We start from the raw sequence: 21,611 nt of genomic DNA, 5'->3' as shown, positions 1-21,611 counted from the left end.
ATACCCCACCCCGCTTTCTTCGCCCAGTTTTCAAGCGATACACGACAGTATACAACAACGCGATGAGTGCCTCTGTCTTTTTGGACACATTGCGTAAACATGACTTGGACCATGTAAATTGTCATTTTCTTTCAGACTCAAAACTGTTCTTGACATTCATCTTTACTTATATCGTCATTTCTTCCCCCTTAATGTAGTTCTATCCGACGTAAGCAATAGTTTTAGGCGATTATATTCCAAAGCTTGTCAGAAATTGCAAACATTCATAGGCTTTTTTCTTTTATGGAATAGATTTTCCACTCACGGCATCACGCAACTTCAAAACCTGTGTCAGGTATAGAAAAAAATATTCTTTATGCGCGCCCGGCGCGTGTACGGTCTTTGAGGGAGAGGAAGAAAAGGGGTTGAGGGGATACGTGTATGCTTTGAACATAAAAGATGTCTATGAGAAGACTCACATATATGCCATTTCCATGGCACATCATAGCTGTCAGTACAAGACTATGCAGCACTCGGCATCACGGATATTACTGACCGACGTAAAATCTTTGGCTTGATCCAAATGTTACGGAAAGAGGCACCACCGTTGAAAATCATGACTTCTGCATCCACGCTCACTACAACGGCAGCAACAAATACAAGTGGCCTGCGCAAACCACAAGCGTATCCCAGCATGCGCACTACCAGCACCACGGCAACCAGCATGTATAGCAACAGCAGTAACGATTATCCGATATCGCCTAGCAACGCATATACAAGCCGGTTGCCACAGCCACCCAGTTCGCCTGCACAGGATCATACCCAGCGATATAGCAGTAAAAACAATGCACGGCTCAGGCGTCAAAGTATTATCTCCATGCAACCAAGCCCGTCAACAACACCCAAACCAGAACGACACGTGCGTAGTCGAACCATGTCGGACGCTGGCCATACAGGACTACCTCGTGCTTCGCGTAATAACAACAGCAACCATAGTAACCGAACAGACCTTCGCAGATCGGTGTTAACGACGGCACCATCGTCGTCCAAATCATCCTCGGATGATGAAGAGGATGAAGACGACACCAGTGCTCGAAGGTACCGCGCTTCTGCACCTCTCTTGAATGCCTATGGCGTCCCTATGTCGCCTTCTGCAATGAAGGCGCGAGCCAGCATGGGTGCACTCAGATTTGCAGCATCCCAGTCGACAGCTCTATCGTCAGTGTCCGATCTTCCACCCAGTGATCTGAATCAGAAAATCCGTGTGTGTGTGCGTAAGCGGCCACTTAGCAGAAAGGATTTGGAACGTGCGGAAAAGGATATCATCAATGCGATTGGGACTCGGAGCTTACAGATAAATGAGCCAAAGTAGGATGTGGACATAACTTTTTTCCCATCTATTCTTCGTCTATACTGACCGTGATTGATGGTACATGTGTAGGTTAAAGCTAGATCTGACAAAGTACATCGATCAGCACAAATTCACATTTGATGATGTTTTTGATGCTGATGCCAAAAATACTTCTATATACGAACGGACTGCACTTCCGCTTGTCCGATACATCTTCCAAGGCGGAAAAGCAACATGCTTTGCATAGTAAGTAATCGTTGATTCCTCGTTCCCTCATAACTAATGTGACATAGGCATTATGTGTATATGTACTCAACAGTAAAAAAATAAATTATAGTGGTCAAACAGGTTCCGGTAAAACATTTACTATGCTAGATCCGCGTCATGGTCTATACGTCATGGCAGCTCGTGATATCTTTACTGCATTGCGTACACCCGAAAACCAACACTTGTCGGCATGGATTGGATTGTATGAAATATACCAAGGACAGCTGTACGATCTGCTCAACAACCGCAAGAAATTGTTTGCGCGAGAAGATGGAAAGCAAAATGTCATTATATCCGGGCTCAAGGAATTTCCCATTGACAATGTTGATAAACTCGTTCAAATTTTTGCATATGGAAATCAAATTCGTAGTACAGGTAAAACGGCGGAGTTGTGTGTTTGAGAAACGAGGGGATAAATGTTGTATATAACTTTGAGTCACAAGATAGTAACAGTATAAAACACAATAGGATCGACCGGTGCAAACGATAGTTCTTCAAGATCGCATGCCGTTTTACAGATACTTTTGAAACCTAAAAAGAATAGAAAGCTTATACATGGCAAATTGAGCTTTATTGATCTTGCCGGCTCTGAGCGTGGTGCTGATCGAGGTGAATCAGATACAAAAACGAGGTAATGTTCGCTGACTTGAGAAGACACGGATCATATGATTTTAACTTGACGGGTGATGGCGGTTCATTTCAACCTTTTTTTTTGACTAGGATGGAAGGCGCTGAAATTAACAAGAGCTTACTCGCCTTGAAAGAATGTATCCGTGCACTGGATCAAGATAAACGACATACTCCGTTCAGACAAAGCAAATTGACTCAGGTTGGTCTTTACTTTTCTCTTCGCTTTATCATGGATATTATTAGCTCATCACATTTTGTTTAATAAAAACAGGTCCTCAAAGATTCCTTTGTCGGCAATTCTCGTACATGCATGATCGCAACCATTTCACCTGGAGGGTCGAACAGCGAGCATACCTTGAACACACTGCGTTATGCCGATAGGTAAACTTTGGTTTAAATCTACTCAGCGTGGAATGTGGATTGGATTATGCTAACATTTACATGGATCGCCAGAGTGAAGGAACTCAAGGGAGAACGAGATCGACGAGCACAGCTCGAGAAAACTAACAGTCGAAATGGACCGGACGATGCACCATGGATGATCGATACATCAACACATCACCATAGCCATAATCATCATAGTAATAACCACCACCATCAAATAAGTCGGACAAGCAGTAGCACACAGGATGATGGCGAAGACGATGATTATTATGCGTTTGATGACGATGATGACGATGACGATGATGTTTATAGCAACGATTCGGATTTCTTAAATGATGACGATATCGATGGTGAAAATATATTTGATGTTGATTTCCCACACGAGCAAGATGCCTTTATCAACTCGTCTTCCACCTTACCATCAACTTCTGCGTCATCTCTTCAACAGCAACAACAACAAAAACCTTTACAAATGGGCTTTTCCTACAATACTACACAACAGTACCAACAACAACAACAGCAGCAGCAGCAACAACAGGCTGCTTATTATACCAGGAATCCACAGCAACATCCTTATCCAAATCTTACCGAGCAACTGAACCGCTTTAGCATAAACGAAGAGCAACAACAATCACCATCCCCAAGCGCTCTTGAAGACGATCTTCACTTTGACCGCTCACAAATGGAGGGTATGATCAAAGTACATCGAGCACAGATACGAGAAGTGACGGAATGTACCAAACTAGAGACAAAGTTGGCAGGTAAAATGTCGACCTTCCTGTCCAATCCAGATTATGACGATGACGATATCACCCGGAGCAGCCAGTTTCGAGATTACTTGCGTGATCTAGATGAAATCTTGGAGCTAAAGGCTGCGGCGGTCGAAGCGCTTCGGGATCGTATCAATGACACTGTTAGTGACATTCAATTGTAGTTATGTACGTATAGTAGCTTTTATAATATACATCTATCTCCCTTTTCACTTTTATCTCCTTGCGCTCATATCTTTCCCTCTCTATCTCCCCTTCACAATGTGCATATACTCGCAATCTCTTTCCTCTTCCTCTTCGAACTTCTCCTGATGCAGTAGTACAACCAATAAGTAAAAACTCATTCCTTCTTTTCTCATACTTTCTCCTCCTCCTCCTCTTCTCCATTATTCATCAAGACTAAAAAAAATGTTTGTGATTTTTTGGCTGACAAAAGATATCGTGTGTAATGCGAGCTTTTATTCCCCCACAAGGATTTTTTCAAGTGAACATTTAGAAAAAATTCACTTAGATGTTGGAAGGATAGAGCATCTATACAAGTTGCATAATCATTATTAGTCATTGTTGTCATTATTCCGGTAAATGAACACCAGCCCAATGAGATCAGCAGCAAACTTACGACGCGGACGGAGGCACCCATGGTCTTGGCGGGCAAGTTCTTGCGGAAACGAGCCTTGACGACACCGCTGGTACCGTGGGTACGGGCAATGCGACCCCAGATAACACGAATCTTGGAGCCGTTAATCTCGCGCTTAGCACGGTACACATAGGCAATACGCTTGCCAAGGTAGAACTGGGCATCCTTGGTGGTCTGAACACCCTCAAGCTTGATGAGCGAGACGTTGGGGTTCTGGGTACGCTTAGCACGTTCGAAACCGAGGACGCGGCCCTTGCTGTAAAGACTATATACAATTATACACAAAGTATAATTCAACTTGTAAATATAATCGTCTTTCATAATGTCGTTTTATCCTCCTCTTAAATAAATCGTTTATGTGTAAATGCCACAACCACCCCCTCCGACCCTCATTTGTCATTTCGTTTTCCAATCGTTTCGTATCTTTTCAAAAGTCCATCCATCCATCCGTTCGTTCGTTCATCCATCCATTAATCATCCACACCCACACCATCTCATTGTCGCTTCTATATAGGTTATATTCGTATTGAATTGTATCCACCTACCGAGTTTCAGCCATGAGGTTAACGATTAAGGAGGAGGAACCTTGAAATCGCCTTGTCGGAACGGTTCTCACTCTCTGCCGAATTGGTTGAGCGACACTTGATTAGCCAATCACAAGGTCCCGTTTCCCTCCCTCACCCTATGCTATGCACACATTTCACTTATCGAAATCGTCATTTATACGATACTATCTCTTTTTTTGTGATGTTGTAGATGATGCCACCGCAATATGCTATGTGCTTTGTAGTCAATCATTATAATCAGTAACAATCATGATTTGAACGAAGTGTCTTGAGCCACTTGTTTAGAAATTTGTGATCCATGTGTATATTCGTTTTGATAGACCTGATATGCTCTACATATTTCGAACATCATATTATGATGCTTGACAATATGCAATTCAAGAGTAGTGGTATAAATATACTAGATGCGTGACTAATTGAGCTCGATAGGAATTGAAACGACTCAATCTATTCTAAGCTATTTCTGTTCTGTTCCTCCGTGAGCACCTTGATCCGAGGTGGCATCCCTCTTTCCTGCATAGAGAACATGTTTTTTCGCAGCGTCCTAGTTGCATATATGAGCACTTCAATATAGCTTTACTTATCACGAACCTTGCATGCCAGCTAAAGAAGTCAAGGTATAATGGGTGCTGTTTACCAGTGTCATAATAATGATATTCACTTTTAGGCTTAATACAGTACCTACAATTCGTTTCTTCTCATATTTATATAATAATCAAGATAGCTTTCGTGTTTGTATACGATCGTCACTATGTTTCGTTCCGTTCTGTTCAGCTTATTTCAACAAGCGGTCAGTGAAATAGTATAACAATCTATAATCAAAAACCACAATGTTTATATGCACTTGTAGGCTAGCCGTCAGTCTCTGTTGCATAAAATATTCTGTTATCATGATGATAAAAGTTCGGCTTAAATTAAATCCGTCCAATGACAATGCGTTAATATCATGAACATTGTAAAAATCTAGAAAACCCTGCAGAAAACCCCCATGCAGGACTCTTTTCCTGATATTGAAGATATTGAATGCAGCTCTACATAGTCTACTAGACTTAGTTAACCACTTTATGACCAAGTAGTAGCAGAAAATAACATACATATTTTATGGTAAAAACGACAGTTCCTGTATTACAGTTGACAACATTTAACAGTTGCAGTATAAGCTCCTGCCTTTTTAATCATTTGTCAAATAAGACAAAAATTTATTTTCTTTCAGAATCTTTATAACTTCCCACTCTGATCAATGAACCCTGCGGTGACCGATCTGGCCGGACAACTAGGCCAGTGGGCTCAACGTATAAATGAACGACAAGGACTGCTAGACGCAGAACTAAATCGACTCAAAACCTTTCGAAATGATTACGACGCGCTCGAAAAAACACTGCGGACTCTGCCGGACGAAACCAGCCGATCTGCAATGGTTAGTTGCTATGAAAGGTTTCAAAGCAGGTGTTGAAGAAACAAAACTTACTCTTTAACAATCGCATGCTCATGGTTTTCTTACATAGATCCCATTTGGTAAACTCGCGTTTATGCCTGGAAAGTTGATACACACGAACGAAATTACAGTTTATCTTGGTGATCAGTATTATGCAGAGCGATCGGCAAAACAAGCTCTCGGCGTTCTCGATCGACGTAGGCAAGGTGAGCATCAACGCGTTGACGTCGTATGCACGTATAAAGAATGGCATGCTAAAGCTTAAGATATGCGATATCGGTAGTGGTGGAAGAGAATGTTCGACTATTAGAAGCACAACGCAACGGACTTCAAGCTAAAAGCGAAGCGGGTCAGGGAGCGCTTCCATCTGACGATCTTGGCGTATGTTATTAAGGTATCTCTTTCATACAGTAAGCTACAGTTTATTGACCTTTTCCTTTACTTTGGAATAAAACAGGTCAACGAAGAGGGGCTTCCTATTGTCGAAATTCGAGAAGAAGAGCTTCCGAAGGAAAAGGCCGAAAGTGCTGTCAAAGAAGATCTTAAGGAACAGAAGAAGGATTCAAAAGGAAAAGGAAGGGCCAATGTTGAACCAGTAAACCCAAAAAGCGAAGTATGGTCCGAAAAAGAACAAAAGGATGTGATGGATATGCTACAGCGGCTAGAAGCAGAAGAGGAAGAGGAGGAGGAGGAATTGCGGGGACAGCAACAGAGTGAATCGACACAAGACAACGGAAAGAAACATCGGGACGGCGACGACGACGACGAAGATGATGTTGATGATGACGATGATTGGGATGACCGTTACGATACAGAAATTACGGATAACCTCTTCAGTAGTTACGACGATGACGAGGATTATGCTACGCAGGGCATTATCGAACAAGTTGACGCATCTGTTTACGACGACGAAGACGAAGGCCAAGATAATGCGCAGCAAGAAGAACCACCAAATGTAATGGAAGCAACCAAAGAAGATGAACCAACTGTCGAACCTTCGCCATTGCAAGACAGTGTTGCTGAAAAGAAGGATACATCGACCGATCCACCAACAGATGGAATTGTAGAAAACAATGCTGCCGTCTCAGCTGATGCCACGTCTCCTCCTCCATCCGCAAAAGCAAAAAAGCCATCTCGATTCAAAGTCGCTCGACAAAAAGAACGAACTGCAGAAACAATTGCCCGAAACATAGCGGCAAGCCGTCAATCAGATGTGGAAAAGGACCAGGTCACTAAAGAGATACCCGTCGTACAAGAAACATCAGAAAATGAGTCTAAACATCCAACTGGATCAACTGTTACTGAGCAGCAAGAACACCAGGGCATTCCTGCTGTTCAGGAGTCGTCACCAATACAAAGCAAAAGCGTACCTGCTGAAGAAAAATTAAAGGAGAAAAAGAAGCAGTCGAGATTTAAGCTTGCTCGTGAGCAAGAGAGAAATGTAACTGCCTCCAAGTCCGCTGTTACTGAAAGCTCGCCGTCGTCATCAGATCAAAACTCGGCACCACCTGTAGTCAAGGAACAAAAGCCATCCAGATTCAAACTTACCCGGCAACAGGGACGGACAAGAGCGCCTGATGCTGGGTATGACGCGGGTGTTGTGGTCAAATCAATCCCAGCCGTGCAAGATACCCGAAAACGAAAGGAAGACCCCAAAGAGGAAAAAAGCACAGACGATGCAAAACCGAAACGCAAGGTGACATGGGATGCAGTGGCAACCGTGCAGGAACATGATCGCTCTGCAGCACCTTCGACAGTATCTTCTGACTTATCATCGCCATCGTATACAGCACCCATCAAGGAAGAGCATAAAGTCGACAGAACAGTACCGTTACAGCAGCGTACGATCAATTCCCCGGCGGATATATTCAGCGCTCTAAAAGACCAGCGACAAGTCTTACTGGATGATGGCTATCCTGCGCTGGAAACAGGCGAAGACGATATCGGTCCTACTAACCTGGATATTGGATTACTTTCTAAGGACGCGGATTTTAAAACGCAGGAACTTTGGCAGCTACGAGATGAGCCCTCAAATCCTTTGATTATGCCTATTACTCCATCTGAAGTGCAGACTATTCCGCAAGCAAGAAAAACTAAGCTCGACTCCAATGTGATGAGAGGTGCCGTGATGGAACGAGATATAGAGGATGTTGATCCCGATCAGGTGGAACAAGATATGGATTTACGTGAAGTAAGTCCTTTCTAGTTACTTTATATACACAGCATGGAAAGAGGGGAGGGATTGATGATCGTACTTTTTTATCTATTCAGGTGACGAGCAAATACCATAGCCAGCGCAACAGCATCGTTGCAGCGATGGGTGGATATACATTTGAGCCAAAGGAAGTTTATGAGGTAAGATTTAAACAGGTCCATGTCTCTGTAGCGGTATCTCACATGTCGATTTTAGGTATACGACGAAGATCTACCCACAAATGAATCCAGTGCTACTAAAAAGGTTAAAGAAGAGGTAGAAGTAAAGCCGAAGAAAGTTTCCAGATTCAAAGCAGCCCGCATGGCTGCATTAGAAAAGAACACACAGTAGAAATAAAGGTATTAAAGTATGTAATCCAGAATAATAGTTGAAGTTGCCATATATTTTTTTGGGCAACAATTGTATAATATGTCAATGCTCAGCAGATATTACTAGTGCCTGCTGCAGTAATTAGTGGGGCCGACGATGCCTGCTCTTGTAATCTTCTCCATACATCCTCACGATATCTATTACGCCTCAACCTGCATCATGATTAGAGAAACTACTCCAAAACAAAATACATCCTGTAGAATCATATGTACTTACTCTTCTTCTTCATCTTCTCTAAACTTGCGAGCGCATTCGTCAAATAGTACTGGATCTGCCGCCATGAACATCTTCAAGGCTGTATAAACCAATCCTTGAATAGTCCTTTGAATCAAAATGTAATTTTAGCTTTCGTATAATATTTTGGACAATTGTATATTGATCGGCTATACCTGTTCCAGTGTGTTTTTGCGTGATTATATAACGATGGAAATAAGATGGGCATAATAATTTCAATGTTATTGTTAATCAGTGATACGATATAGTCGTTGCTCCAGTAGTACAGAGCCCGCTCTGCAACCTAATAAACAATGATATTAATATAAGCAAACTATTATTTGATGATGGTCGTTCATATTGAAGAATAAAAAAAATGCACCTGGAAATGCGTGCTAGCTACGCATTGAGCCAATCGCTGGAATAAAGGCTCCAACACCTTTGATAGTTCCACTGAGTCTGTCACATCTAGAATGTTTTCCAGTTCATTGAGGAATATAACCTCTTTGGCACTGTTGATCTTGGGCCAGTAGCGTAGAATACCATGAACAACCTATGCATAGTTGCAAAGCTCAGATGGGATTCTTACCCTTCAAAAAATAATCACAGATCGTAGAATATGCGCTTACCTCGGCAGTTAATGAGGGGTCTTTTTCCAGAAACTGAACAACGCAGTAATCCAATTGGGGATGATACATGGCAAGGCCGGCTGGTTTGTGTAGTGGAATCAGCACCCGCGACAAGAATGTTTTGTGCTCTTCCTTTAAAGGCAGAGCGAAGCCGTTGATGATACTACAGAATTTGTGATTGTAAAATCTAAAATGAGCACATGGTAGCCAAAAGTAACATAACGCCAATCAAGGATACGCACCTTCCCAAGATCTCGAGAAACTCGGCAATTCCGTTAAATCGTTCCGTCTCGTAGATATATTGGAAGAAAATGTGGTTGATGGATCGTCTAATAAATGCCCTGAGGTTGAGGAATTTCCCATATACGCGATGTAGTATCGTCTTGAGAAAATCTCGCTCACGCGGGTCCTCACTGTCAAAGAGCTCTAAAAGCTAAGTAATTCACGCGCTTTATATTAGACATCACATTTTATGTTTTATCTTTGACTTTACAAAAATAATAAATGAATGATATTACCTGGATAACAAACTTCTGATCAATAAGCTTTTTGGCAGCATGGGTATTGAAATCCGGGGACTCGAGGAACCGTAAGAAAATCTCGTATACTAGTCGGATGTGTGGCCAAGCGGTTTCGAATGCAGGTTCATCCGCTTCCAGGTCGAAGCCTTCAGCGCCAGGGGCTATCTGTGGTGGCGGTATGGTTCTAAAGAGATTGATGGCAAACTGTAACCTTTTACCTTTAGTAATCGCATCTCGATGAAGCATAGTATCCTGTCTCGTAGTAATATTACACCTACCATGCGAACGATGTCGACGTATATCGTATCGATGATGGTACCCCTTGTGGTTGAAATATATTCCAGAATCTCTTGTAGCGCACAGCGCTTGATTTCCTTGTTCTTCAGATCCGATGATGCATCGTTGAAATCGAATAGAATCTGGCACTGAGCCAACTTTCTGACGAGCAGCTCGTATCGCTGAGCTGGCGGAACCTCTTTATGAGGAAACATATAGGCGATCAAACAACAAATCAGCAAGGCAACACAGTGCATGTTTTCTATCATTTTTTTATGTCTCCCTCACTGACCATGAAAGTTGGGGTACATTTCGAGCTCGACGTTTTGATAGACGTAAAACCGAGAAGACTTCTGTCGTCGTGGTGCTTTCTGGACAGTGATTGTGTCTTTTGGTGTATTGTTTCGGCACATCATCGGCGGGATCATTGCTGCTGTTGCTGAGGTGTCTTTACTGGTGTCACCGCCGTCTCCGATTGCCGATGGTGGTTGCACCAAACCTTCCGGCGGCTGCAGTAGAGTTTGCATTAATGCAGAGCGTTAAAATAGATAATGTAAAAAAGGCACGGAAAGCGTGACTCACACCGTAGTACTGCGTGTTTAAAGTCGTCGTAACATTAGCAGTCGAGCCATTGACTGACAAATCATCAGCAATGGAAGAAGATCGTTGATCTTGTGATTTGGCATCGTAATGCGTTACAGCTCTGTTTCTAGAGAGCTATACGCCAAAGTCGTTCAGCAGAATGAGCTTAATGTACCCAAGCCCGCAAAAGCTGTCAAAAAAGTAAGAGAAAAATAAACTTACCACACCCTTGATCCCTTTTATCATTATGGTGAATTCGGCGTTGTTGCGATCTACGAAATTCCTGGTGATTTCCTTGTTGCTCTCGAACGATATTAGCGCTACTGCTGTAAGAGAGAGAAGAAAGAGAAAGAGAAAAAGAGTGAGTTCGGTAGGCCAGACTCATTATTTTGCTGGTTCCGAGTGTATTTCCAGAGCAATAAGGGAGGATCAGATTCTCAGGGAGTAATGAGCTAACAAAGGAGTTAACACTTAGTTGCTGTCTGGACTGGGGAACTACCACTTGCTTCAGGCCCATGTCCCTGTGCTTAGAGAAACAGTGATCATTAATGAGAAATTGTTTAAATATCGTTGATAAAAGGAAATATGTGTAGCCTATTCATGCTTGTTGCTCGAATTTGCTCCAAGACGATTGACATGGTGTTTATTTCTACCCTACGAGAATTTTTGCTCTTTCATATAGCATCTTTTATTCTAATTTTTACTTTTAAATGGTAAACGCTTGGTCTGGCACCTTTCCTATTCTGAAGAAAAGAATATGCTGATATAGCACCTATTCATATTTAAAAAATTTTGTGTAGATCCAGGTCCCTTAATATTGTATTAGGGTTAGAGAAAAAAAAGTAGATGACGGGGCGATAACGAGGGCTCGCTTACTCTATTTTTTGTATAGTGTTTTTCAAGAGTATCATCACTACTGCCATTAAAATATCAGCGAAGTTTAAAAAAGAAGGACCTCGGTATTCTTCTCTATACCGCATGAGAAGTTGGCTGCTTTCATATTATCTCTGCTCGTGACAATGTACTCATAAGCATTTGTTCTACTGCAGTACCCAGTGCTCATTATCGATAATCGGATGGTCTGATGATAGCGGCCGAAAGATAGCGCAAAGAACACATCTTTATACTACTGCTACACACCACGCGATGATGATCACCGACTATCACGTTTTGGTACAGCTATTTTCCATATTTACGTGCAAGTTTGGCAGAAGAGGAGCAGAAATCGTGCGAATGCTTAACGGTCGATAAGCCTTCAATGCGTATTATCATATCATGAAACAGTTTACGATATTAGTCGGGAAGCACTGTACATACCACAATGCCAATTCTTCTAATAGCTCTCCTTATACAAAAATGACGCTAACTATCGCACTAATAGTGCCGCTTGACACTGAGATGTGGAAGTAGCATGGTGAGATTAGTACTAACACGTGTGGGAAGGCCTGTTATCTTCAAACCAATTCAACATTGGCGTGGATGTACGACCCCCGGTTCCTGTATGCAGCATGATAATGTATAGTATGAGGGTGGACCTTGACACGCACTCAGTGCTAAAAACCAATGGCGCTAGACGGCGCTTACATGGAGTTATATGCTATGCATTATCATTATTCTGTTGCCAGTGCCCACGGGACTACTATGCAACTGTAAGCGCCACCGATTCGAAGAACCGAAGCAGCTTTGTGAAGCAAATCGTATTCGTCATGTCAAATCATGCTATTTGCAACAGTTATGAATAAATAAGGTAACAGCACCGACATCGCTCATGTATGTGTCGTCTGATCATCATCAATGAGACTAATTTGGCTAGCTTATCTCTTCCTGCACCCTCATCCAAAACATAAACAAGTGTCTTAAAGAACTTTCGGCACCTGTAATGAGGTAATGTAAATAGTAGGTATGTAGGAAGAAGGAAGGATCAGAGGATCGAACATGTTCAGGGCGCGCCACTTACTACTACAATTTTCTGTTCTATAGTTGCCCAACTAAAAGAATTTATACTTGGTCCCAATTTGGCACTACTTTATATTTTGCATCAAGAAATACACATATATCCAAATGGGTCATCGGGAACTGGCTGTGGTATTTTGTGTAACTGTGCCGCGCATCTGTGCCAAAAAATTGCCGTTCATGCAGATATAATAAAGGTCGTCGTCCTTTTGGTATAAAGAAGGGCATACAAGTAAACATCATCGTCATCATGCAAATAGATCATGTTCCCAAGTCATAAACAATGTGGAAAATGGAACACAGCTATAAACAATATGTATTGTGATGGTTGCCACTTCTGGTGAGAAAGGTGGCGCGCTATCGTCATCTATGATGGTGACGATGCTACCGCAGTATGGTGAGCACCGAGCCGAGCCTCTTCATGTTATGCGTTGGGAGTAGATATAAAAGCCAGGTCTGAAAATTTTTAGCTTGGCACTCCTTTTTCCTTTCCATAAAACACCCTTTATGGATTATCTTTTACAAGGAATACCATTCGTTGGAGAATTTTTTGCTCTCGCCAGCACCAGCATGCTGACAGGTTCTCAGCATCCATCGGCATTTTCTGGCTCGACTACAGATACCATCGGTGGAGTCCCTGCACGAACCGCCGCAGCGTGGTACGCACCCTTTATGAATACGCTGGTAACTATGCTAGTGTTGACTGTATTGCGTACGTACACTTTTGTTCTTCCTTCTTATCAAAATAAGCAGAGCGAAAAGAGTGAAAAAGAAGAGGAAAGGCACTCAAACTAAAGTTTAACCTTTACTCGATGTCTCTTATGGCTCCTGACGTTTAAAATAAAGCGCGCATCATCCCGACTATCACTCGATGGATATATCCCGGAATCCGCGATTACATTCACGAGATATTTTACGTTTCTATCCAAATCAGTCAAGAAGAACCAATCTTTTACCAAATAGGACAATACGTTACACAACAACAAGAAGCTTCTCGTGACAAAAAGCTGACGCATGTTCAAGGCATCGCGAAAAACAATGAGGAGTCTCGCTCGTTCTTCCATTACTTGGATGAAGAGGTGCCTATTCCTCGACCTCGAATTTCAGTAATACCCAGTAAGTGTTATGATGCGGCTATGATTTGATGAAGTAGTCCACGGTTGGAGACGGTAAGAGAAAACGGGGTACTATACGATGATATTAACAAAATCTTAATGACTGATCAATCCACAACAAAAATACACGAATGCGTGCTCTTGGTATACTGTCACCGACCGTAATCCGCATCGAAACCATTAATAATAATATGAAGCATCTGGCACAAAGCAAATTGTATGGCATAAGGGACGGAAGATCTTTGTTACTCGGCGGAAAGTGCGGGCTGAAGATGCTTCTGCAAGTGGGCTGGGCACTATTACTCTTAACGATATATCTTCATTGTTGCAACGGAACCAAGAGGTCTTAGACATAAGGTATGGCTTCTGCTTAGTTAAGTGTATCGGAGCCAATGTCATGAATCCGTATCTGAGCACCATATATACTTATAATCTAGCATGCGTGGGAGAGACGTTGAAGAGCTTAAATCCATAGTACAAGAGTGGATTGACAGCATTTATAACCAGGATTACAATAAGGTAGGCTTATTGGCTATTCTCTGCAATTGGTCAGTATACGTATAATTCAAAAGCGCTTACAAAATGATTTATCTTTTCTAACAGCTGACGGTGTACCAATGTATGAGGACACATAGCGAGTACATGTGGAAGCGGATTAGCAACAAAGAGGTATTTTAGCGCTTCCAGCGCGTGGCGGTGTGCATTGATGGTACTCACTTACTAATACATAACATATCTAGATGCGAAAGTATGATTCGGTTGTGCTTCGTGAAGGACAGAAAGAAGAAATTTTGGCAGGTACATCAATTCTTCGTTCTATTGATATTTTGTATATTCAACTATCTAAAACCAGCAGCTTTTAACTGGCCTAGATGTCAGAAAGTTTCTTGGAGCACACAAAAAGTACGCTATGCGTGGAATTCCTTATCGGCATGCAATCATCCTTCATGGACCTCCTGGCACAGGTAATTGATGCACCAGCTTTATTTCAATACTTTTTAGCAGTAAGCGACACTAACAAAGTAGCAAATGTTCGTTAACGCAAAACTATTTTGAAATTCTGTATGTTTAATAGGCAAAACCTCTTTCATTAAAGGCCTATCCGAAAAGTTACGGTTGAACATAGCTTATATAAGCCTTGCAACCAACCTGGATGACGATGGATTTCTCGCGATGCTTGCCAGAGTGCCAGCTAACTCACTGATTGTCATGGAAGACTTTGACCGCTCCCATATTACCAAAGATTCAAAAGAGTCTGATCGCAATGGTGGTAATGCTGTTATGACGAGAATCACAGAAGGTTCGATACTAATAACACTAGCATATTGATTTTATTCGTTACCATTGCCATCCAGTTGTTGCTGCAAGATACTCACTATCAAACGATATACCTAGCTGGCCTTTTGAACGCATTGGATGGAATTAATACTCCCGAGGGCACTCGTAAGTTATGATATCTTCTTACTCAATGATGCAAAATATACTAACAGCGGGGTTGGGGGAAATATTTCAATAACAGTCGTGTTCATGACATGCAACGACATTAACAAAATTAGCGACGCGGTAAAGCGCCCCGGAAGAGTGGATCAGATATATTATCTAACATATGCCGATGACTATCAAGTGGAGGAAATGCTGTGGCGATTCTTTGGAGAGGGCGAGCAAACGATAGATCCCACAACCCGCGTGAGCAATCCTGAACTGAAACGGGTGGCGCAAGTATTCCTGTCCCATGTCCGCAGCTTCAATTCTCAAATGACTACGGCCACCTTGCAAAAGTTCTTTCTCGAGTACGAAAAAGAGCAAGAGGTTCAACATTGGGAAAAACGAAAAGAGTCCAAACTATCGCATCAGAATACTACAGTTCTAACCGCAACAAAGGAGTTGAGCGTCAAGGAAAAACATAACGAAAATAGCAGCGACTACAGCAATGACAGAAAGACGACTGACAGCATTGATGATAATGACGAGCAGCAGATGGATGACTTCAAAATTGACCTCGCTTTATTGACGGACTATGATCATGTACAACGATTGCTTCACAAAATCCAGACTGAAACGAGCGCTGAGGACAAGATCAGAGAAGACACAGCTAAACTGAAGAAAGAGCAAGAAGAACGCAGTAAAGAATCGACGAAGGAGGACCAACTGGAGGAGGAAGAGAATGGTTCTGCTGCGCGAGAGCTTCTAGGGATCAGCAAAGACGAGGATGTACACAAGCTAATCGAAGAAGTCAATTCGGACACAAATATGGGGCAATCACTTAGAAAGCTGTTGGATATACTCAACGCGAAAATCAATGATGACAGTAACAGCAATTCCGACGACAAGGAAGTAACTAAAGCAGCTAGTGCTCCTTCACCGCCAGCTTCACCCGTGACAAATGGTACTTTTATGTAGATGGTCCATGCTTATCATTGTACCCTACCGTCAGTGCGCGCTTGAAAAATAAATAAGCTACTACTACTGGTTTATATTGGCTGTGAAGTGATCATAAAAGAAAGTAACCAGGTTACAGCCATGTTTACGCTCTTTTAATGAACCTGTATACAATTTGGCATTCGAAACCAGGTTCACTCGCTGAGATTTCCGTTAAAAATTGCACGCTCAAGCGCGTGTAACGCGTTTCTCGTGTGCATAACTCTCGTCCTCCTTTCTTTTCTTTCGGTGTGCCACAGCGTTGTAGACCACTGCGTTGGCAACCATGTTTCGCAAATCTAGCAACAATGATGCCTATAAGTCACCAACTGCCAGATTTAATAAGAAACAAAAAAGTAATAAGCATTCCTACTCAATTGTAAATACTAGGAATCACTAAGACGTTCTTTTTTATATTTACATAAAAGCAAACACTGGCGAATGTTTTAATCAATTGAATAATGCTACAAATCCTCTACCAGACAGGTACGAGTAACTCTGGCTTTATTCCTGCACACTTTTGATTAGCAAGAAGTTAATTTCCCCTTTGCAATAATTTGTGATTTGTCTAGTCCTACAGGCGATTTGCTTCGAGATGGCAAAGTAAAGCCTCGAGATATACAGCAGCGGTTTCAACAAAAGTTAAACCAGGAACGTCAGCAGATAACCAAAGGAGGTCGTGCGCTACAAGAGGCGCAATATTCGAGCGTTCCAGACATCGACACCAGCAATCCCACTGCTACATGCAACAACATTAGTCAAAAATCAAAAGAGGATCCGTTGAGGTCCTTTGATAGTGACTCTATGTTTGGGGAAGAGATACCTCTTGACGATATTGAAGATATGCTGGGGTTTGGGCAGAAAGAAAACCATGAGCCACAACCATTAGCGACAACAGCCACGCACTCCCCATCAGCATCGCCAGTAGCGTTTAAACCAACAGCAGAAATATCAGCATCAGCATCGACAATAGCACCAAATGCGGATCTTGATGATGATGACGATATGTTCGGTGATGATATACCCCTGGATCTACTAGACGAACCGTTACCAAGCAACGCGGAACCAAGCAACACTAAACATGCTCAAGATACCACATCGCAAGAGCAGGTGCGTGTATACTTCATAGAAGCAAAATTACGGAAACCGATAAATTGCTGACTCTCTTTGAATGTGATACAGCTGAAACCTCCAAACATGCGCTATAATCGCTACATGGTTGCCGACGTTAAAAAGGATAAATACTTAAATGGCGATCAAGGAGTATTAGCAGAGAAGGTATATTTCGTGAATCAACTTTCTTTATTTCAAGGAAACAAATTGACTCGTTGCTATATGCTTCATAGGTTGTCACGCTACTTGATGAAACGAATGATTTTCCCAAACGCGCGCGGTTACGTGAAGATTGGATTCAAACGCATGTCGAAGTTGGTAATCATCGATCTGTTTTTACTGATAGCACAGTTGATAAAAAATATAAAAAGGCTAATTATGTACAACACCAGGTTACATTGTACATATACCAATTTCAGCCGACAAACAGACCTGCAACGACGTGATTATCGATAATGCCCATGGTTACCTCATCGTCCATCCAGACCGTCTTATCTCCAGCACTGCCATTGCCGAAAGTTTCTTCTGCTTACGTAAATCCGTGCTTCAACAAAAAGTGAAATCACTAGGTGATTACAGCGAAGCGCTCGTTCACGGAAACCTTATCCATCGCATCGTCCAAAACGCATTGCAATCCAACGACTTCAGCCTCGAAGGGCTTATGAAAGAAACACAGCGCGTTGTGGGCTCATCCTTGGAAGAGCTTTTGGCGATCGGACAAAATGAGACTACAACAATGAATATTTTAATGGAAAAGGCGATCCAGTATATCAAAGCATTTGGCGAAATCTATGTTGGACCGCAGCCAAACGCAAAAGCTACCATTGCAACCGATATAGGTCCTGACGTGTCGACTAGGCTTGGGTGCAAAAACGTTGCCATTTCCAGAATACTTGATGTGGAGGAACATTTGTGGAGCCCAACCTACGGCTTGAAGGGAATGGTAGACGTTTCAATCGAATTAGCAATGCGACCAAGCGAGAAAACCTTGATCGTGCCTCTTGAACTGAAAACTGGAAAAACGAATCGGTTTATCTCACATCGTGCGCAAACGATGCTATATACTCTTCTAATGGGCGATCGCTATGGTATGCATAATATACAAATCTGAGTTTTCGAGTAAAATTAAACAATCGACCAATCCTTGTAGGTATCGATATAAATGCCGGTGCCCTGCTATATTGTCGCACCAACAGTCTTTACATGATTGAAGCAATCCGCAGCGACGTTCGGAATCTTGTAATTGCACGCAATCGACTAGCATCAGCTATGCAAAACCGACATGCTTTGCCTGCTATGGTAAAAAATCTGCATAACTGCCAGCATTGTCCGGTGAATGATGCGTGCTTACTGTTTCACAAATCAGTTGAAAATGGAGATGGTGCGTCTAGCGGGCTCGCAGGATGGTTCGATATGAAAACGAACCATTTGAATGATGCAGCAACAGCCATGTTTCGTCACTGGCAGCAATTAATCGATTACGAAGAAGACGATATCGATTATATCCGTCGTGATATATGGCGATTACCAGCTGATTTACGGGAGTTGAGTGGACGGTAAGTATAAATGATATAGATAATAAGAAGAAAACGAGACATGTGTATACAGCATTTTAATTGATATAACGAAAAATGCTTTAGATGCTGGAATAATATGGTTTTCGATCCTTCCTATGCCGGAACTTCAGAAACCGTTGTCAGTTTCCGTCGTCACCCAGAATCGAAACAGGATCTCAATATGCTGACATCTTTGATCAACGTTGGTGATCCTATTGTTATCTCCAGCACGCAAGGACACATCAATTTGGGCATGGGCTTTGTGCTACGCATCGATCAGAATTCAGTTCAGATCAGCCTGACCTCTCCGCTTCGACGTACGCCACAAAGAGGACCCGGTTTCGATGAAGAACTCAATCAAGTTTACATCAACAACGGCGAGACCACGACGTACCGGATTGATAAGGACGAAATGGCTTCCGGCATGACTTTGATGAGACGTAATATCGTCAACTTATTTGCGCGCGAAGAAGATGGTGGCGATGTGAAGCGGAGGCGATTGATTGTGGATCGTGTCAAACCTAGCTTTGTAACTGTGCCGGCTATAAAGATGCCACCAACACTTAATCCTGCCCAGCAAGAAGCGGTTGAAAAAGTCTTATCAGGTAAAGCACGCACTCTCTCTTTGGATGCCAACACCCCCGTATACTTACTGAAATATATAAAAAATATATAGCCAAGGACTATGCCATTATTCTCGGTATGCCTGGAACAGGAAAAACGACAACGACAGCACATATTATCAAGACATTGGTCGAACGCAACAAGTCTGTGCTTTTGACAGCGTACACACACACTGCACTCGATAATGTACTAGTCAAAGTCTTAGACAGTGGGATTGATGTGCTTCGTCTTGGCAATCCTGAAAAGGTATGCGAATATCTATAGCAGTCCAGATGGCCGATTATACGGCTAAATATGTATACTGTTTCCGTGTGTAGGTTATGCCAGCACTGCGCAGCTCAATGCCCAACAATAATCCGACACTGACGACGGTAGCGAACCTCGAACAATTCTACAACAGTAAGAGCGTGGTTGGTGTTACATGTCTAGGCATTGGACAGTAAGTGCTATTATGCAATTGTTGGAGAATTATATAAAATCTCAAAACCTCATATAACGTATACCATCGTATTCTAGCAATCTTCTTCAGAACCGAAAGTTTGACTATTGCATTGTCGACGAAGCCTCTCAGATCACGCTACCTGCCTGTATCGGTCCCTTGCGATGTGCTAATGTTTTTGTTCTCGTTGGGGACCAATACCAACTTCCACCTTTGGTACAATTTTCTCTTTCGCTATTTAATCTTAATTTTCCCTCCCTCTCTCTCTTTATGCAATGCTTACAACTCTTAAATTAGGTACGCCACGATATGGCACGCGAAAACGGACTGCAAAAATCTCTCTTTGCACTCCTAGCTGAAGCACATCCCGAGGCGATCGTCACTTTACAATATCAATATCGCATGAACAAAGACATTATGACCATCTCAAATACCCTTATTTACGACAACAAACTCAAATGCGCAAGCAAGTCTGTAGCCCAACGACAACTTGACTTGCCACACTTTCAACAAGCTCTCGATAGTATCCATGGTGGTGCAAGTTGTACGAAACAATCATGCTGGATCGAGCAAATCTTGGATCCTAGGTAAGTAACAAAATTTTGTTTAGGAAGAAAAAAAACAAGACAGCAGGTTTAATAACACAGGATAACTTAGTCGAAAGGTTGTATTTCTGGATACCGATAAAATGTCTGCAACCGAGGAACGCATTATGGAAACTGTGGTCAACAAGGCAGAAGCCTCGATTGTGCTTCAGTTAGCAGAAGCATTGCTTTTAGCAGGCGTACCAGAAGAGCGACTGGCAGTCATTTCCGTTTATCGCTCCCAATTAAGGCTGATATCTCAGTCGTTACGTGGCCGTCCAGGCGTGGAAATTGCAACGATTGATAAATACCAAGGCCGAGATAAAGAGTGTGTGCTAGTGTCTCTAGTGAGAAGCAATGAAACGGGCAAGGTAATATTTACAGTCAGTGGCGATAGCATGAAAGTCTCCACAAAACTTACTTACAAAACAAACATATGTCTAACTAGACCGGCGAGTTGTTGAGAGATTGGCGTCGCATTAACGTTGCATTCACTCGAGCTAAAAGCAAAATTATCATCATTGGATCATCCACCACGCTCAGCACTACGGCTCTATTCGGCATTTTCCTTGAATTAATGCGTACAAATAACTGGGTTCGTACTTTGATATGATTGCTATTCTTGGTGGAAGGAAAAAGTGCTAGTTTCGTTAACGTTGCTATCTTCTTAGATCTATCAACTTCATCTCGGGGCAGAAAACGAGCATACAATCCAACCACCACCATCTCCTCGTGAAAAGCGAAATAGAGAACACAAAACACATTCTCCTGCTGAAGCAATTCTTAAGAACAGACCAATACTGCGAGATGTGTATAATTCATCATCGTTGTGAAAAAACAAACTCATTTGTATATACGAAAGACCAGTAGTACATAACATTTATGCCCGTGATAGAAAAAAGAAAGCAAACAAACTTTTTATGTATACAAGTAAATGCTGGTCAATGGCGGGGGATGTCAATTGCTTAGAAGTATATGTGCATAT

General features: G+C 42.3%; 8 protein-coding genes across 8 annotated transcripts; 6 read left to right on the top strand and 2 right to left on the bottom strand.

Moving 5' to 3' along the window:
* Positions 1 to 62: 62 nt before the first annotated feature.
* Positions 63 to 3,545, top strand: BDB00DRAFT_879102 (P-loop containing nucleoside triphosphate hydrolase protein; the record flags this gene model as incomplete). The annotated part of the gene is made up of 10 exons (XM_053127825.1): positions 63 to 113; positions 198 to 208; positions 292 to 334; positions 488 to 1,347; positions 1,421 to 1,576; positions 1,668 to 1,972; positions 2,066 to 2,228; positions 2,318 to 2,426; positions 2,499 to 2,608; positions 2,681 to 3,545. 10 exons carry the CDS (start codon positions 63 to 65, stop codon positions 3,543 to 3,545), a joined length of 2,673 nt encoding a protein of 890 aa, XP_052973199.1.
* A 122-nt stretch (positions 3,546 to 3,667) lies between these two features.
* Positions 3,668 to 4,737, bottom strand: BDB00DRAFT_167869 (ribosomal protein L35A). Its single transcript, XM_053116308.1, has 3 exons — positions 4,564 to 4,737; positions 4,001 to 4,283; positions 3,668 to 3,912 (listed from the first exon to the last, which is right to left on the bottom strand). The coding sequence occupies exons 1-3, from the start codon at positions 4,575 to 4,577 to the stop codon at positions 3,889 to 3,891; spliced, it is 321 nt and encodes a 106-aa protein (XP_052973198.1). The 5' UTR covers positions 4,578 to 4,737; the 3' UTR covers positions 3,668 to 3,888.
* An 845-nt stretch (positions 4,738 to 5,582) lies between these two features.
* On the top strand, positions 5,583 to 9,014 carry BDB00DRAFT_857348 (uncharacterized protein). Its single transcript, XM_053125816.1, has 7 exons — positions 5,583 to 6,001; positions 6,090 to 6,225; positions 6,303 to 6,400; positions 6,477 to 8,210; positions 8,291 to 8,374; positions 8,430 to 8,923; positions 8,992 to 9,014. Exons 1-6 carry the CDS (start codon positions 5,825 to 5,827, stop codon positions 8,562 to 8,564), a joined length of 2,364 nt encoding a protein of 787 aa, XP_052973197.1. The 5' UTR covers positions 5,583 to 5,824; the 3' UTR covers positions 8,565 to 8,923; positions 8,992 to 9,014.
* On the bottom strand, positions 8,816 to 10,655 carry BDB00DRAFT_775388 (protein phosphatase 2A regulatory B subunit; the record flags this gene model as incomplete). The annotated part of the gene is made up of 8 exons (XM_053120220.1): positions 8,816 to 8,924; positions 8,993 to 9,120; positions 9,199 to 9,369; positions 9,446 to 9,608; positions 9,688 to 9,878; positions 9,964 to 10,170; positions 10,245 to 10,441; positions 10,535 to 10,655. The coding sequence occupies 8 exons, from the start codon at positions 10,653 to 10,655 to the stop codon at positions 8,816 to 8,818; spliced, it is 1,287 nt and encodes a 428-aa protein (XP_052973196.1).
* Positions 10,656 to 10,986: 331 nt separating this feature from the next.
* BDB00DRAFT_167847 (uncharacterized protein) lies at positions 10,987 to 11,448 on the top strand. Its single transcript, XM_053116307.1, has 2 exons — positions 10,987 to 11,194; positions 11,300 to 11,448. The coding sequence occupies exons 1-2, from the start codon at positions 11,072 to 11,074 to the stop codon at positions 11,396 to 11,398; spliced, it is 222 nt and encodes a 73-aa protein (XP_052973195.1). The 5' UTR covers positions 10,987 to 11,071; the 3' UTR covers positions 11,399 to 11,448.
* A 1,383-nt stretch (positions 11,449 to 12,831) lies between these two features.
* Positions 12,832 to 16,437, top strand: BDB00DRAFT_857324 (P-loop containing nucleoside triphosphate hydrolase protein). The gene is made up of 10 exons (XM_053125815.1): positions 12,832 to 13,489; positions 13,624 to 13,893; positions 14,090 to 14,249; positions 14,330 to 14,411; positions 14,496 to 14,561; positions 14,633 to 14,690; positions 14,765 to 14,857; positions 14,968 to 15,192; positions 15,288 to 15,335; positions 15,412 to 16,437. Exons 1-10 carry the CDS (start codon positions 13,285 to 13,287, stop codon positions 16,290 to 16,292), a joined length of 2,088 nt encoding a protein of 695 aa, XP_052973194.1. The 5' UTR covers positions 12,832 to 13,284; the 3' UTR covers positions 16,293 to 16,437.
* Positions 16,438 to 16,771: 334 nt separating this feature from the next.
* On the top strand, positions 16,772 to 18,534 carry BDB00DRAFT_793052 (DNA replication factor Dna2-domain-containing protein; the record flags this gene model as incomplete). The annotated part of the gene is made up of 5 exons (XM_053121179.1): positions 16,772 to 16,796; positions 16,891 to 17,420; positions 17,493 to 17,588; positions 17,657 to 17,741; positions 17,816 to 18,534. 5 exons carry the CDS (start codon positions 16,772 to 16,774, stop codon positions 18,532 to 18,534), a joined length of 1,455 nt encoding a protein of 484 aa, XP_052973193.1.
* Positions 18,535 to 20,090: 1,556 nt separating this feature from the next.
* Positions 20,091 to 21,597, top strand: BDB00DRAFT_167611 (AAA domain-containing protein). Its single transcript, XM_053116306.1, has 5 exons — positions 20,091 to 20,258; positions 20,340 to 20,629; positions 20,700 to 20,997; positions 21,075 to 21,221; positions 21,298 to 21,597. Exons 2-5 carry the CDS (start codon positions 20,352 to 20,354, stop codon positions 21,457 to 21,459), a joined length of 885 nt encoding a protein of 294 aa, XP_052973192.1. The 5' UTR covers positions 20,091 to 20,258; positions 20,340 to 20,351; the 3' UTR covers positions 21,460 to 21,597.
* Positions 21,598 to 21,611: the final 14 nt, after the last annotated feature.

The sequence above is a fragment of the Zychaea mexicana genome, assembly GCF_025766255.1.
Source record: "Zychaea mexicana strain RSA 1403 chromosome Unknown BDB00scaffold_160, whole genome shotgun sequence".
Lineage (NCBI taxonomy): Eukaryota > Fungi > Mucoromycota > Mucoromycetes > Mucorales > Lichtheimiaceae > Zychaea > Zychaea mexicana.
This window is presented reverse-complemented; position numbering and strand designations above follow the sequence as displayed.

What these genes read in the sequence shown, in the direction of transcription:
- BDB00DRAFT_167869 (XM_053116308.1), bottom strand. An exon ending in TGGGTGCCTCCGTCCGCGTC is followed by an intron (nt 3,913 to 4,000) that starts GTAAGTTTGCTG and finishes CAACTTGTATAG; the next exon opens with ATGCTCTATCCTTCCAACAT.
- BDB00DRAFT_857324 (XM_053125815.1), top strand. Translation starts at nt 13,285, where the DNA reads ATGGATTATCTTTTACAAGGAATACCATTCGTTGGAGAATTTTTTGCT. An exon ending in GAAAGAAGAAATTTTGGCAG is followed by an intron (nt 14,691 to 14,764) that starts GTACATCAATTC and finishes TAACTGGCCTAG; the next exon opens with ATGTCAGAAAGTTTCTTGGA. An exon ending in TCATGGACCTCCTGGCACAG is followed by an intron (nt 14,858 to 14,967) that starts GTAATTGATGCA and finishes TATGTTTAATAG; the next exon opens with GCAAAACCTCTTTCATTAAA.
- BDB00DRAFT_167611 (XM_053116306.1), top strand. Translation starts at nt 20,352, where the DNA reads ATGGCACGCGAAAACGGACTGCAAAAATCTCTCTTTGCACTCCTAGCT. An exon ending in GAGCAAATCTTGGATCCTAG is followed by an intron (nt 20,630 to 20,699) that starts GTAAGTAACAAA and finishes AGGATAACTTAG; the next exon opens with TCGAAAGGTTGTATTTCTGG. An exon ending in GAAGCAATGAAACGGGCAAG is followed by an intron (nt 20,998 to 21,074) that starts GTAATATTTACA and finishes ATGTCTAACTAG; the next exon opens with ACCGGCGAGTTGTTGAGAGA.
- BDB00DRAFT_167847 (XM_053116307.1), top strand. Translation starts at nt 11,072, where the DNA reads ATGGTGAATTCGGCGTTGTTGCGATCTACGAAATTCCTGGTGATTTCC. An exon ending in AGAGAAAAAGAGTGAGTTCG is followed by an intron (nt 11,195 to 11,299) that starts GTAGGCCAGACT and finishes GTTAACACTTAG; the next exon opens with TTGCTGTCTGGACTGGGGAA.
- BDB00DRAFT_857348 (XM_053125816.1), top strand. Translation starts at nt 5,825, where the DNA reads ATGAACCCTGCGGTGACCGATCTGGCCGGACAACTAGGCCAGTGGGCT. An exon ending in AAACCAGCCGATCTGCAATG is followed by an intron (nt 6,002 to 6,089) that starts GTTAGTTGCTAT and finishes TTTCTTACATAG; the next exon opens with ATCCCATTTGGTAAACTCGC. An exon ending in TTCCATCTGACGATCTTGGC is followed by an intron (nt 6,401 to 6,476) that starts GTATGTTATTAA and finishes GGAATAAAACAG; the next exon opens with GTCAACGAAGAGGGGCTTCC.